Raw genomic sequence first — 15,913 nt, forward strand, 5'->3', positions numbered from 1 at the left:
TCAGCCACATTACTATACAAATATAGAAATATAAAAAAAACTACGAATTATACTAATTTTTTCGGTCTTTCCACCAATTTTAGCTGCCATATTGAATGTACCATATTGGATTTCACTTTTTAAAGCCCAAACTAATATGATCAAACGTTTCTAAGTGATTTATGTGCATTAGTAAATCGAATTACGATTGTTCGAATAGAAAAAAATCGTAAAAAATGGGAATTTCCTAAATTTCTGACATTTAGGCGGTTATATTAGATCCATCATATTAAAAAAATTTTTGCGCTGCATAGTTTTCAAGTACAACTAAAAAGTTTATGCACGCTTTATGTAGTTTCGATCCTAATTCAAACCTGTTATGATAAAGAAAATCCATTAAAAAAAATTTTACACAAAAAAATTGTAACTTTTTAAAAAAAGCTCAAAAACTTGATGTTCTTGATTTCTTTCTCAATTTTTCTCGGCGGTATTCAACAGAGCACACTTGAAATCTCCTAGAAAAGTACTTTTGGATAAAAAGTTTGTCCGTCTTATACAGAGTCTACGCCGTCAAAGTTATGAAAAATCTTGTGCATTTGAGCGTTAGAAGGTTAATTTGATAATAACCCAGTAAGCAAGAAACATTGATCAACATTTTTGAAACGTTAATTTTAGAGAAATTTCTTAACATTATAACTTAATGTTTTATAAATATTTGTAGAATGTTACATAATAATATTGCTCTTTTAATATTATTAAGATATTTTAAAAACATTAATTAGATGTTATTTTAATATTTTTAAATGTTATGACATAACGTTTGATAAATATTTTTAAAATATTACTTAATAATATTGCTATCCTAACATTTTAAAAACATGAGTTATATACGTGTTTTAAATGTTATTAAACATTATAACATAATTTCATAAATATTCTTAAAATATTAGTTATTTAATACATAAAATCTAAACATTTAATAATTTTACGGACATATATTAAAAAATTTTTCATATGTTTATAATACGAATTTTATAAGAAGTAGTACAAAAAATTAAAAGTTTAAAAATTTCTAAGATTTGAAATTTTTATTAGTTAAAATATTTACTTATTTATATAACACTAAAATTATTCATAAATAATTATATTTAATGCACTAAAATTACATTAATTTATTTATTGTTTGATATAAATATTTTTTGTAGAAATTAAAAAAAATAATTACTTAAGTTACTATTTTCTATTAATATTTTATAATAACATAATTTTAGCTTTATAAAGAACAGAGCAAAAACAGATATTTTTATTAAGTTATTTCACGTGTTATTTCACATATATAAAAATCAGTAAAAAACTAAATTTATATTTATTTATAAAAATATTATTTAACTGCACGCTTTATCTTTCTGATATCTATTAAACTAATCTATAACAAATATGTATTCATGAGCATTAGGTGTTCATGGATCATCATGAAGTGTTAGGTTGCGTAGGGTCTTCAAAGTCAAGCAACGTCGACGGCGGTTCAGAGTTGGATGGGTGACCGCAGAAATTAGGCAATGCTAGATGTGACTATGGTGTGGTGGGGATAACGATGCTTGTTGAAAAACAACGTAAATTTAATTTTTTCTTACATTATAATTATGTTATTTTAACATTTTTACAATGTTGTTTTAACATTTTATTTCAACATTACTGAAACTTCCAAATTGAAGTCAAAGTTTATTCATAATGACGTTGTATACAACGTTAAAAACTACATACTTGGAAATGTTACTATGTTAGTAAGTAACGTTATAATATCGTTACAGCAATGTTTTTATGCTTACTGGGAACACTCTTTCTAGCCCACAACAATTATAATTTATTTACATGTGTAGCCAACAATTTGCAGTTAACAATTTTTTATAATGAAATTTCTCACGTGTTTCTCTTTAAAATTTAAATAATACGTGGGTGGTTTAAGTCAAACCAGGACTTTTGAGTTTACAAAATAAAGGAACCAATTTCAAGGAGCAGAAACTTGTATTTATCCTTCGACACACTCCCTTGCTACATCCACATATCGATCCCAGCGCCCAACCAATGCCTAGTAAACCCTGGCATAGAAAGATCAGCTATTACGTCTAAACTATTTTAGGACAACCCGCTTTACTTCATTAGTGTTGAAATGGTAATCTTCGAAAAACTCCTTTAGGGATTCAAATTGGTGGAAATTACTCAGAAAGGAGTTCTTCGGAGATCACCATTTCAGCACCGACGAAGTAAAGCAGTTTGTCCCAGAACAGCTCAGACTCATGACAAACCCTTCTATTCTAAAGCCTTCCAGGTATCAACTAAACGCTAGGATAAATGTACAAATGCAACATGGAAGTACGTCGAAAAACAAATGCAGCTTCCACTTTGTTTCCACCTGTTTGGATCTCTAAAGGAGTTCCTGATGACGAAGTAAAGCGGGTTCTCCTAAAGTGGTTCAGACGTGATGGCGGATCTTTCTATGCTGGGGCTTTCCAGGCATTGGTTAGGCGCTGAGATGGATGTGTGGGTGTAACACGGGAGTGTGTCGAAAGATAAATGCAAGTTTCCGCTCCTTGATATTTGTTCTTTTATTTTGTAAACTCAAAAGTCCCGGTTTGACTTGAACGACCTAATAAATATAATAATAAAATAATAATATAATAATCTTATCTAATAGCTTTTTTTTTTTAAGGCAGTCTCGTGGTTTAGACGGTTAAAAAAGGTATTTTTTTGGCAATTTTTTTTAAAAGAAAAGAAACAACGAAGTTTTCTAATTTTAGAATATATTTTAATATATACATATTTGAAAAGTACAAAAAGATTTTTTAATTATAAAATTATCGCAAAATGGTGGAGTTATCTGTTGACCAGTTGAAGCGTCTCGTCTTAAATTGGGAGACGTGATAAAGCTCGTACTTCTTGTTTGAAATAAAGAATCCAAAATTCTTTTTAAATTACATATATTTTTATCATTAGACCCTTTCTCTTTTTTTCTTTTTCTTTATTCTTTTCTTTTACTTGTTTTTAATCTTTTTTTTTTTAACTTTAACTTCAACTGAAGTGTTTCTTTCTCTTTTTCTTTTAATATAATAACTAAAAATAAAATATAACACAAAGTATTAACTTATCTCAGAATATTTATTTCCGTAGAAAAATAACAATTTTATTTAATATACTTATCTGATTGTACAACACATAATGTTACACTAATTTTCAAATTTGGATTTTCCTCTATGATATATATAATATGTATACACAGTATAATATAAATTCCGAAATTTATTGCCAGTACTGAAAATCGTTTATTTATGTTACGTATACTAACAGAACTAAATCTTTTTGGCAAAACTTGACTGGCAGTGAATTTCGAATTGGAACATAGCCTAACTCGCTACTAACCTCGCGTACGTCATCACGTCTTAATCCCTAACTGTCATCACAGGAAGCATTCAGAATGGTCACGTTCGGATTGACCATAGCCATTCACAGGTGATTGCTACTATAGTTTTTTTCTTTTATCCACCAATTAGAACATTGTATTTTAAATTATCCTATTGATGGACGTGGGCATTCTAGTGCTACCCATCATCGTGAAACTTGCCGCCGAAACGAACGCGCACTTCTTATGTCTGTGTCAACTCGTACGTCATCTATTGCGCGGAAAGCAACAGTACAAATCTTCACCACCTGTGTTAGGCGCCGAGCGACGATGACGATAATAATAACGACGACGACGGCATTTCTTAAAATATTTTATTCTTGCTTTCAATAGAAAGGTGTGCATATCTTCCAGATACATGCCGCGTCCTGGTACAGCGTTGCGCCGACGTTTTGCAAACGTTGCAGTTTGCATCATCAGGGTTAGGAGCTAGGGCTAGAAGACTGATGTATCGGGAGAGCGGTTCAATGACACACAGTACAATTCGACACGTTGCAATTGCACACTGTGCTATTAGACACGTAAAGTTGCACATCGATTGCACATGTTGCATTTGCGCACAGTCAAGCGGGACCGGGAGTTGTTCAATGACACACAGTACAATTGGACACGTTGCATTGATGCACAGTTGCTTTTGGACACAATACATATTTTTGTTAACTAAACATTTGTTATATTTAATACAGTGCATTTGCGCACAGATCTTTTGCGCACAGTTTTTTTGCGCACGGTTTTTTTGCGCACAGTTTGTTTGCGCGCAATTCTTTTGCGCACAGTTTGTTTGCACACAGTTTTTTTGCGCAGTTTTTTGTACACAGTTTCTTTGCGTATAGTTCTTTTGCACACAATCAAGCGAATTGCATCTAGATATTCATAAATTATAACTACCAATACAATGTATGTACATGGGTTAGCGACTTGGCCGAAGGCCCTCTCTTGCACCCCCTCGCGCGCGCGCGCGTGTGTGTGTATGTTTGTGTGTGTGTGTGTGCGCGCGCGTGCAAAACATTCTCTCCACCACATGGGTTTGCGACTTTCCACGAAAAACGAGATGCGCCTAAAAATATGTATATCCGCTTGACTATGTGAAAAAAAAACTGTGAAAAAGAACTGTGCGGAAAAAAATTGTGCGCAAACAAACTGTGCGCAAAAGAATTGTGCGCAAAAGAACTGTGTGCAAAAGAACTGTGCGTAATTGAACTGTGCGCAAAAGAACTGTATGCAAACAAACTGTGCGCAAATGCACTGTGTTTAATATAACAAATGTTTAGTTAACAGAAATATGTATTGTGTCCAAAAGCAACTGTGCGCAAATACAACGTGTCCAATTGTATTGTGTGTCATTGAACAACTCCCGACCGCGTTTGACTGTGCGAAAGAGAACTGTGCGCAAATGCAACGTGTGCAATCGAACATGTGCAACTTTATGTGTTCAATAGTACGGTGTACAATTGCAACGTGTCCAATTGTACTGTGCGCAAATAAAGGTTTCTCATGTATTGGAGCTTCTAGCCCTGATGCAAACTGCAACGTTTGCGAAACGTCGATGCAACGCTATATCAGGATGTGGGATGTATCCGGAAGCCCTTTTTGTTGAAAGCAACGTCAATGGCCGTGAAAGTCTAAAATACTTTATTTTTGATGCGAAACTTTAAATCGCGATATTTTTGCTCGTAAGTCACGAAACAGAAAAATAAAAATTTTATTATATAAATTGGATCCAAGCTATCCATTAAGTCAATTTAAAAATTAATCGACTTAGCTGTTATTGAGATCCGATAATCTCCGGAATCTCGCAAACGATGTTTCGCGTAAAAGATGCATCGGTATCGCCTTGCTGCGCGTACACTTGGCGCGAGGCATTGCCGTGCGCCTTCATATTTTTTTGCTTTTGTGGCAAAAGATTTTCTGTAGTTTCTTTCGCAATTTAGACATGCATTTCTAGAAGTATAAGTTTGCTGTCATTTTTTACTATTAAGGCAATATTCAGATTTTTGATATCTTTGGTTTCATTTCTGACATTAATTATATCACCACGTATTGACTTTTTTAACGCGATGTTATTATGACTTGATTTGATGTCTTTGAGTGACACAAATTAACAAGTTATCTATCGTTAGATTCATAAAAGTGACGAAGCGTCAGTAATTTTCTGAAGGTTGTATACGTTGTCATAGGCGTGTCGCGGAGTGGTACACATGCGAGTGTAATAACGAATAGAATCAAAAGCGAGATAAGTATGGAGAAAAGTATTACTGCATGGTTCACACTACCTTTTCAGAAACAAAACTCTAAAATAATTAATTACTTGTGTAAAACTATTTTGTGGAAAATTGGCGACTTTCCGAACAAGAAAAAATGGACGTAAAGATCTTTTCACATATAACAAAAATTTTGTTTTTTCTAGTAGATGTGATGATATAATGGCAAGTTACGAATGTGTCATAAACACTTTTCATTTTGTATAGGAATCGATGTAAACGAATGAGTCTACATACGAGTAAAGCTATAATACGTTTATATCTTTTGATGTATTCCAACATTTCTTGTTATTGTTTACAAGTGGCAATGTTTAAATATAATTCCACACGTATCTAATGATAGCAAGTGCGTTTTAGGTGGTCCTATCTTACCGCGCGCTTCCCACGTAGCAAGCTCACGTCATTTTGACGTCCCAAAATGGTCATTTACTGAGTATTCTTGACGTCACGAAATGACACCCTTATGACGTTAAAATGACGGTCGAATGTCACAAATTCCTGACGTCATGAAATGTACCGTATTTTGACGTCATAGAATGACGTGAACAATATGTTATCAAAAAGATATCTAAAAGATATTCTGTTTCTGAAAATGATAACATAAAGAGACTTCTAAAAGATAACATATAATGTCAGAATGTTAACCAATGCGTCGTTTTTTGAGAACAGAAAGATATCATGAAACTAATATCTAAAAGATTTCTTAAATCGGATATCTTTAAACTGCAACTAGAGATAAAAAAATAAAATAAAAATTTCATTTTTTTTTTATTATTCTTATCAACAGTATATACTAAATTTGGGACAAATTTTTATTAATTAATTAAATTTAAATTATATTATTTTACTTTATTCTTACTTGCCGCTAGGTATTGAACCCGGGACCTTAGGATTACAAACCTTGTACTCTATCTGCTACGTTAGTTTGAATCATCGATATGGGTACTTGTTATTGTCTACATATACCTATATGTTATAAACTGTCGCAATTATATTATTTTTTATAAAAGCAATTAAATTTTGCAAAACATATTAAAAATAAATAGCATTAACTTATTTACTTACTAATTTCATTGTTAAATTTAACTTTTTCCATAACCTTTATAATATGATGGAAATTGCGATCTATTTAGCATTAAGAGGATACTAAACTGCTCTGTTTTATCATTAATTTTCGGACACCGAAATCTTTTTATTGATTGCATGGAATGGAAAATCCTTCTCCAAAATTAAAATACAGATAATAACGCGGTGCGCTGCGATCAATTTCATACGAAAAACGAAAGAAAGTTAGAAAATTATAGTTTTGTTATCGACTTCTGTAGTCGACTCGTGAAAACATTGGTTGCGTATAAAAGTTTTAGACTTTGTACGTATAAAATAAGCATGGAGCGCACTTGGCATTTCAGCAAAGAACAATACTGTGCTTTTAGAATGAGCTTAGGAACCTTAGAAAAAAAGTTTTCGGTGTTTAAGAGGATCCTATTTGTTTTATCGTCAGAATTGTACAATTTGTTCCAATGTACAACTTTTTATTGCATTTACAGAATTAAAAATTCTCCACAATTAATTCTGGAAAAGGATTTCGAAATCTATAAAAGAAATACATACAAAATTTTGTTAATAACGTGCCCAAATGACTACATTATCGACCTCGATCAAGTTTGACGAACAGTTTAGCATCCTCTTAAGACTTTGAAGCGTTCCAATGGTTAGTTTGACCATTTTGAAATTATTTCCAAGATCTAAATGTTTTCTTAAAAAAGTTCTCTTAAAGTTGAATATAATATGCTTATATAATATGCTTATGCCTTACGCCTTAAACCTCATTGTATAGACACCGCTTTAGACCGTGTCTAAAATACGTCTTAATGACGTCTTTATGTTCCGATTTTGGATGTGTGCTGTCTGGGAAAATAATCGTCAGATCATGACTGAAATATGACTTCGAAATGACGTCATCATGACGTCAATTTTAGGTCATGTAAAAAAATGGTCATTTTGACGACATATGACCAGATATGACCATTTTGGGACGTCAAAATGACGTGGGCTTGCTACCTGGGTTGTATTTGGTAGTAGGTAAAACAAATTTGATTAGCTTTATAAATTAATTATTCGTTAATTATTGTGAAAATCACAAAATGTTATCAAACTTTTCTACTTAATTTTCCTAGTAACAAAATACATTGGCGGAATATTGATGAATATTAGTTAAATATTGGTTTTTTTGGGAATGCATTGGCCAATCTTTTCCCAGTGAATCTTTTGCCAATATTGGTTATACAATAAGTACAAATATACTGCCAATATTGTACATTACTTGCATTTTAATATTGAATTTATGTTAGAACAGATTTATATTTGTTCTAACATTTTGCCAAGTTGTATTTATATTGGTTAAGATTTCCGAATATAATTTCAATATTCGTTATACAATAAGTGCAAATTTACTACCAATAATACATATCAATAATTATACGGTATTGCAATTACATTGGAAATGCATTGGCCAAGATCTTGCTATATAATTTCAATAGTGGTCATTTAATAATGCAAATTTAGGGAGCGTCCCACATGCGCTAAACGGACATAGCAGGCTGAGTGAAGTGGACACAGTAACAAATGGACACAGAACAAACGGACACAGTGCAAAACGGACACAGTGCGAAACGGACACAGTGTGAAACGGACATAGCAACAAACGGACAGAGTGCGAAACGGACACAGACCAAACAGACACAGTAACAAACGGACTTACTATATGGGTTGCGATTTTTTAGGGCACCGATGGGGTGGGTGCGGAAGGGGGGGGGGTGAAGCCCCATTTGTACCTCCTCGCGCGCGCGCGCGTGAAAAGCATTCTCTGCACCATATGGGTTTGCGTCTGTGTCTGTTTCGCACTATGTCCGTTTGATTTGTGCGCATTTGGTCTGTACCCGTTTGGCACTGTGTCCGTTTTGCACTGTATCCGTTTGTTACTGTGTCCGTTTTGCACTGTGTCCGTTTGTTATTGTACCCGTTTTGCACTGTGTTTGTTTGTTACTGTGTCCGTTTGGTCTGTGTCCGTTTGTTACTGTGTCCGTTTCACTCAGCCTGCTGTGTCCGTTTATTACTGTGCGCATCTAACTCACTCAAAATTTACTGCCAATATTATACATTATTTGTATTTTAATATGGGGTTTATGTTGAAACAGTATTGGCCAAGACTTTTCAATATAATTTTGATATTGAATATAGAATAAGTGCTAATGTACTTCTAACATTATATACCAAAAATTATACGGTATTGCACTTACATGAAAAATGCATTGGTCAAGATTTTTCAATAAAAAGCGAATACTGATTACACAATAAGTGTTAATATACTGCCAATATCACATACCGACATGTGTAAAATAATTTTACATAGACTTGTGTTTCCTGAAATGGACAATCTTAACTCTCAACGTTTAAAATGTCAGTTGAATAATTCACTTACTATATTATTGTATGTACATTCGAAGTGCATTAGCTAAAACTATAGTGTCTTATTCAATTGATTAGCGTGCGTGTATATGGTGTGTGTGTGTGTGTGTGTTGTGTGCGCGCGTGCATGTGTGCGTGTGTGTGTATACGTGTATGTGTGCGTCTTTATTTTATATTTATATAAATATAATTTAATTATATGTTGTTTATCTCTTTGTATCTATTGAATTGATCTAATTCTGACCTTGAGTTTAGATTCAGCGGGTCAAAATAATAAAAATAGACTAGTCTAATCCGCCGGACCAAAATTAAAAAAAAAAATTTTTTTTAGGTTAGGAAAAAATGAGCCAATGCAACAATTCTGACATTGAATTTGAATTCAGCAGATAAAAATACATAAAGGTAGACTATTCTGGTCCGCCAGACCAACATTATAAGAAAAACATTTTTTTGAGGTTAGGAAAAAATGAGCCGATTCAGCAATTCTGACTTTGGATTTGGATTCAGCGGGTCAAAATACATAAGGATAGACTAGTCTGGTCGGCCGGACCAACGTTTAAAAAAAAAATTTTTTTCAAGGTTAGAAAATGCAAGCTAACTTTGCAATTCTGACATTGGATTCGATTTCAGCGGGTCAAAATACATAAGGATTGATTAGTCTAGTCCGCCGGACCAACCACTTTTTTTTTGTGTGCTTGTGTAATTCTTTAAATTTAAATTATAAAAATGCAAAAGTACCGTACTACAAATCCTAATTTTAGTCTTTGTTATGATAAGAATTTTTCAACCTACTAAAAGTTGATTTATCTCGAAAAAGAATTGTGCTTTTAGAATAAAAATTATCTGCTTCTGTGTAAAAGAAAAGTTATTTATATAACTTTATGACATTCTATAGAACTTTACCACATTTAATTTTATTTAACTCTTAGTAATTACACTTCCAAAAAATTTTATAATACTCGCATGAGGTCATTTTGACATCAACGACTTTGAACGCTTATTGCACCAAAAGTATGCATCCTATCAACACTTAAAAATTCTTAGAGATGATTTGTACATTGAAGAAAATGTTTTCATAATTTAAGTAATCAATTTTTGTGCTTAAACTATTGAGAGAAATTCTTAAAGAAAATTGAAAAGACTACTGAAAGCTTATAACTTTTTTAATTTTTAATAATTTTGTAAAAATTTAAGGTTTTATTCTTGGAATATGATACTCTGAAAGAAAAAAACACTTTAATATTGGGTTCTGCAAAAAGTATATTTATTTTGAATATTAAGTTTGATGATTTTGGAACAAAAATGCGGTAATTTAATAATGAAAAGTGTTTATTCAATTTTAATCCTCGCTTGATGGAGATCTATTTTGTCACGTTGTTGACGGAGCGGGTTCCTTAGAGAACTTCGAAGATAAACATTTATAAATTGGACAAATTTTATGCAATTAATGGCAAAATTTGCATACAAGAGTTTTTAGGATCACTGACTTCAAATCTGACGTTGAAAATGGAAAATTTAAAATGGCGGATCCAAAATGGCGAACTTAAAGTATCCATATATAAACATAGAATTAAAATGTACAACATATCAATGAGTTGTAAATCGCCTAACGGTCTACATCTTAGTGATGGATATAATTCTTTTTTATTAAATTTCATTTTTTTAGCTTTATTTTAAACTGTGCGCCGACAGGATTCGTCAGACTTAAGACACAGTAACTAAGCTAAATTTCAATGCTCAAGCACATCTTACAATCTCCTCTTCTTACCTTTCCCAAAAAACTTTAAATTAATTTATTGCGAAAAATAATACCTCAGCCGAAGTTCGAACCCGGATCTCTCGTCATTCCGTGCGAGCGTCCTAGTCAATTCGACCACCGAGGCATATTTAATATATTACGGTCGGTTAGAAATAATGTACTAATACTGTTATTATACGTCGCCCTAGAAAAGACGTGCTTTAAGATATACTGGTTATTGCGAGGAATAATATTATATGCCTCAGTGGTCGAATTGGCTAGGACGCTCGCACGGAATGACGATAGATCCGGGTTCGAACCCCGGCTGAGGTACTATTTTTCGCAATAAATTAATTTACAGTTTTTCGGGAAAGGTAGGAAGGGGGGATTGTAAGATGTGCTTGAGCATCAAAATTTAGCTTAGTTACTACTTTTCCCATTCACTTTTGTATTGAGATCCGTAGCTAACATCTCCGTGATTTATAGCGTCTTCCATTAGCAAAAACTCGCTGGCACTGGCAGCACTGAGTGCTTAAAGCGCATTTTATTGGGAGTAGTAATGAGTGAGTTCTGAGTGTCGAACCTTTCATTGGGAGTGCAAAATGCTCTCAGTGGCACTGCGCACTAAGTGCGGTGAAACTAGCCCCGAGTATAGAGGCCGGGGCCACTTTAGTGTTACCAGAAGTGTTACATTATTTGAATTCTTTACTGCTGCGACAATGGACTTATTTGTAATAAATGAATTTTTAGAATCGTTTTCATCAATTAAAGACGAAATTGTGTTACTTAAAAAAGTGAAAAAAAAGAAACCAAAAATTACTTATTATATTAATATTAATCATTTAAAAACAGATGATCAGATATGTAATTTTTGTTTTTTGAAATATTTTATATTTATTAAATTAAAAACAAAATTTTTAAAAATATTAATTATCATAAAAATTACAATAATACTTTTACAGCTTATTTTTTCTTATTATTTTGCAATTGTATAAGTTTAATTATTTAATTTTGGTGTGATTTTTTATTACAAAAAAATACTTGTTTTATGTTGATTGAAAATTTTCAAAATAATGAAATATATAAAGCATACTCAGCTACATAAGATAGCACAAAGTATTTATAAAATATTTATAAGAAAAAAATATTTATGATAAATGTTTGTACATATTTTTATGTCCGAGTTTGCCAGGTATAAAAAAATTATGATAATTTATGAAAATATTTAAAATAAATATTTATACTATTATTATCAAAGAATATAAAAAATATTTCGAGTTCACATACCATAAATATTTTTTAGTACATTTTAAAAATATATTTCATATATTGCTGATAATAATTTTTGTGTCATTTCTAATTGATTTATGAAAAATAATTATATAATCTTTAAAAAATATTTTTTTTAAATAAATTTGTAAAATATTTATGAACATTTATGATAAATTTTCTGTGCTATTTGGGCTTATGCGTTACGTTTATTATAAATATTTTGTTATAAATATTTTGTTAATATTCTCTAAATATGTATTGTAAATATTTTTATAAATGATATAGAAATAACTGTAAAACATTTGCTATAAAGATTTTCTGAAATAATGAAACACAAATAAAAATTATTTTTTTAAATACGTAAATAATATCGGTAACAATATTTTTAAAATTATTAAAAAAAATATCTTTAAAAATAATATTTCAATATTTATTATATAGCTATATATATTATTTATTAAAATATTTATAATAAATATTTATACTATATTATCAGAAAATATAAAAAATGTTTTGAATTCATATATCATGAATATTTTAAAATATTTTTTAAAAATATCTTTTATATATTGTTAATAATAATTTTTGTATTATTTCTAAATGGTTTATAAAAAATAATTATATAATCTTTAAAAAATATTTTTTGAAAATAAATATGTAAAATATTTATAAATATTTATGATAAATATTCTGTGCTATCTGGGCAGTTCAGCATTCTTATTTCCCGCTCTTTTCTTAAAACTGAGTTTTTATACGTACTCCATTGAAAGTGCAAAACTGGTGGCGTTTCGTGTTACTCCAATAAAAAACTGAAAAACTAGGTAGCACTGAGTGCCAGCGAATTTTTGCCAATGGAAGACGTTATTAGGTTCCGCCCCATCGACCAAAGAGCGGGAAATATAAAAACATCATAAAAAAGCATTAACTAAAATAAAATATATTTTATATTTTATAACTAGTGTTCTTAGTTGGATTGTATATTTAAGACCGTAATCAATGAAATAATTCTTGTAGTATGTGAAAATAAACTAAAAATGATTTTACATATAGACTCTAGCTATGAACATCATATCAGTTTATAAGTTTAATAGTATATAACATAAATATTAATTATAGGCTTACATGAAAATAAACTAATAAAATAATAATAAATAAAGATAAAACTAATAAATAAAGATAATGTAATGTCAGAAGAGAAATTTAAAGTGTAAATGAGTTACGACTTTTATTGTTAAACGTAAATAATTAAAATGTAGTATATGTATTTAGATATTTAAAATTAAAATATATTTAATAAAAAAACATTTTAATAAAACAAAATTTTAACATAAGATTTTTAATACAATATGAAATATATAATAAATAATAATAGTTGAACATTATTCTTCGACATAACCTAACAAAAACTATTATTTTTTAATATATATTGAAAAGTAATAGTTTTTGTTATGTCGAAGAAATGTATTATGCATTTTTAAAGTTACATATTTTCCATAATAATATAATTTCATTTCTAAAAATAACTGATGAATTAATTTTATTAATATGAATTTGTGGTTTTCTATTATGTTAAGAATTTCCATACTTTCATGAGAATGCGTATTAAAATTATGAAGTAGATTAACATTTTTTAATGTATTATTTTATTAAATACATTTTTAGCATTTTACTTTTTATTTATTATAAAGAAATTGAAAACTTGTGCTGCAACGATTATTATTTTATACGTATCTAATCGTGGATACCAAGAAAAATTATAACTTTTTTGTATTATTTTTATCACTGGAAAATCTGAAAAAAAGTAAAAACGTTACTTTAATAAACATCCATTTTATTAATACTAATATATAATTCTGAATACTGTTGACAAACTCTAAATGCTCTGAGTACAGACTTCATAACAGCTGACGATATTTTAGTTCTCGAATTTCTCAATTGGTTGATGGTGGCGCGACATTTTAGCTACCAGTCTGAAGTTAGCTACTGGCAGTTCATACTTATATAGCCAAAGTTTAAAAAAATGTTCTTGTGTAATATTTTTACATTTTAGAATTGGTCCGCCATTTTGAATTTTGCGTTTTCATTGTGAATACATAAAATTCGTATTTAGCAACCCCAAAAATCCTTAGAAAAATATTTTTGTGTACAATTCGTACATTCTACGTTTATATATGGATATTTTAGGTCCGTCATTTTGGATCCGCCATTTTAAATTTTGCATTTTTGACATCAAATTTGTAATCAGCAACTCAAAAACCCTTAGAAAAATGTTTTTGTGTAAAATTTGTACATTCTAATTCTATGTTTATATATAGATATTTTAGGTCTGCCATTTTGGATCTGCCATTTTGAATTTTGCATTTTTGACATCAAATTTGTAATCAGCAATCTCACAAACCCCTATAAGAATGTTTTTGTGTAAAATTTGTACATTCTAATTCTATGTTTATATATGGATATTTTAGGTCTGCCATTTTGGATCTGCCATTTTGAATTTTGCATTTTTGACATCAAATTTGTAATCAGCAATCTCACAAACCCCTATAAGAATGTTTTTGTGTAAAATTTGTACATTTTGATTCTACGTTTATATATGGATATTTTATGGTCGCCATTTTAGATCCGCCATTTTGATTGTACATTTTCGACATTAGATTTGAAATCAATGATCCTTAAAACGCTTTTATGCAAATTTTGACGTTGATTGCATAAAAACTGTCCAATTTAGAAATGTTTATTATTGGGGTTCTCTAAGGACTCCACTCCGTCAAATAGACCCTAAGGTGATTATTAACGGTTAATAATTTAAATCCAGATAGCTAATATAATAAACATTTTATTATTAGGCAATTCAAATTAATAACAGATAGCAACAAAAATATTTTTAAAATGGAACTTCGAACTTTAGGATAACTCCGCAGTAGCATGCGTTCGAAATTCTAAGTGCCTTAAACAAGCCAAATGTGCACTATTGCGGAGTTACTTTCAAACTATTAAAATAGCCATAGCGATATTGTTTCAATTAACTTAGTTTATGATATTGCACGAGATCTACACAAATATGTTGTAGCGGCTAGAGGAGTGGCAATTGTAATTACGCGACTAGATTATTATTAACTATTTATGCTACTCACATACGTTGAGTGGAGCGAATAATTTGTACCATTGCAAAGTATGCTACAGTAGCATTCCACTGTAAATTATTTTACTAAATCTTGTATCAGAATGCATTATATGCTAAACTCGAATTACGCGCAAACTACACATTAACGTAGAGATTTGAAAAGATATTTATAATATTTTTTTTATATAAGATGAAGATGCAGATAAATGTATTCTAATAATCTAAATAAAGATTACACTATTTAAAGATTTTTTTTTTATTTTTAAATGGTTATCTAAATAATTTTATATATAAATAATAACAAACTTTGAGTATGTCATTATGTTTGATAGGTGTATGGATCTTGATGGCGATGGTTATTTATCAATGTATGAACTAGAATACTTCTATGAAGAGCAATTACGTCGAATGGAAGCGATTGGTCTGGAAACATTGCCTTTCGAGGATTGTCTTTGTCAGGTAAAATTAGAATTAAAAATTAATTCATTAATTTCTGGAAACTTTCTGTAGTTTTACTTTTTTACATTTGAGTTTTTAGAATAATACTAAAATGTATAAATTGAATCAAGCTTGTGATAACAAAGTGTAAGGGTATATTTAAAAATGTAACGTGT

General features: G+C 30.2%; 1 protein-coding gene across 19 annotated transcripts in view; it reads left to right on the forward strand.

The window, feature by feature from the left end:
- Positions 1-15,913, forward strand: part of LOC105839109 (serine/threonine-protein phosphatase 2A regulatory subunit B'' subunit alpha) — a 310,192-nt gene that overhangs the window by 191,604 nt on the left and 102,675 nt on the right. For 15 of the 19 annotated variants that reach the window (XR_004963295.1, XR_004963294.1, XR_004963290.1 and 12 more), the window contains one exon: positions 15,632-15,758. The exons of the other annotated variants lie outside the window; for them this stretch is intronic. Coding sequence is in view for 3 of the 15 variants with exons in the window: in XM_012685169.3 (XP_012540623.1) it covers positions 15,632-15,758 (127 nt within the window). In the remaining 12 variants the exon portion in view is untranslated. The remainder of the gene's footprint in view (positions 1-15,631; positions 15,759-15,913) is intronic. 19 annotated transcript variants of the gene reach the window in all.

This window comes from Monomorium pharaonis, chromosome 5, assembly GCF_013373865.1.
Source record: "Monomorium pharaonis isolate MP-MQ-018 chromosome 5, ASM1337386v2, whole genome shotgun sequence".
Lineage (NCBI taxonomy): Eukaryota > Metazoa > Arthropoda > Insecta > Hymenoptera > Formicidae > Monomorium > Monomorium pharaonis.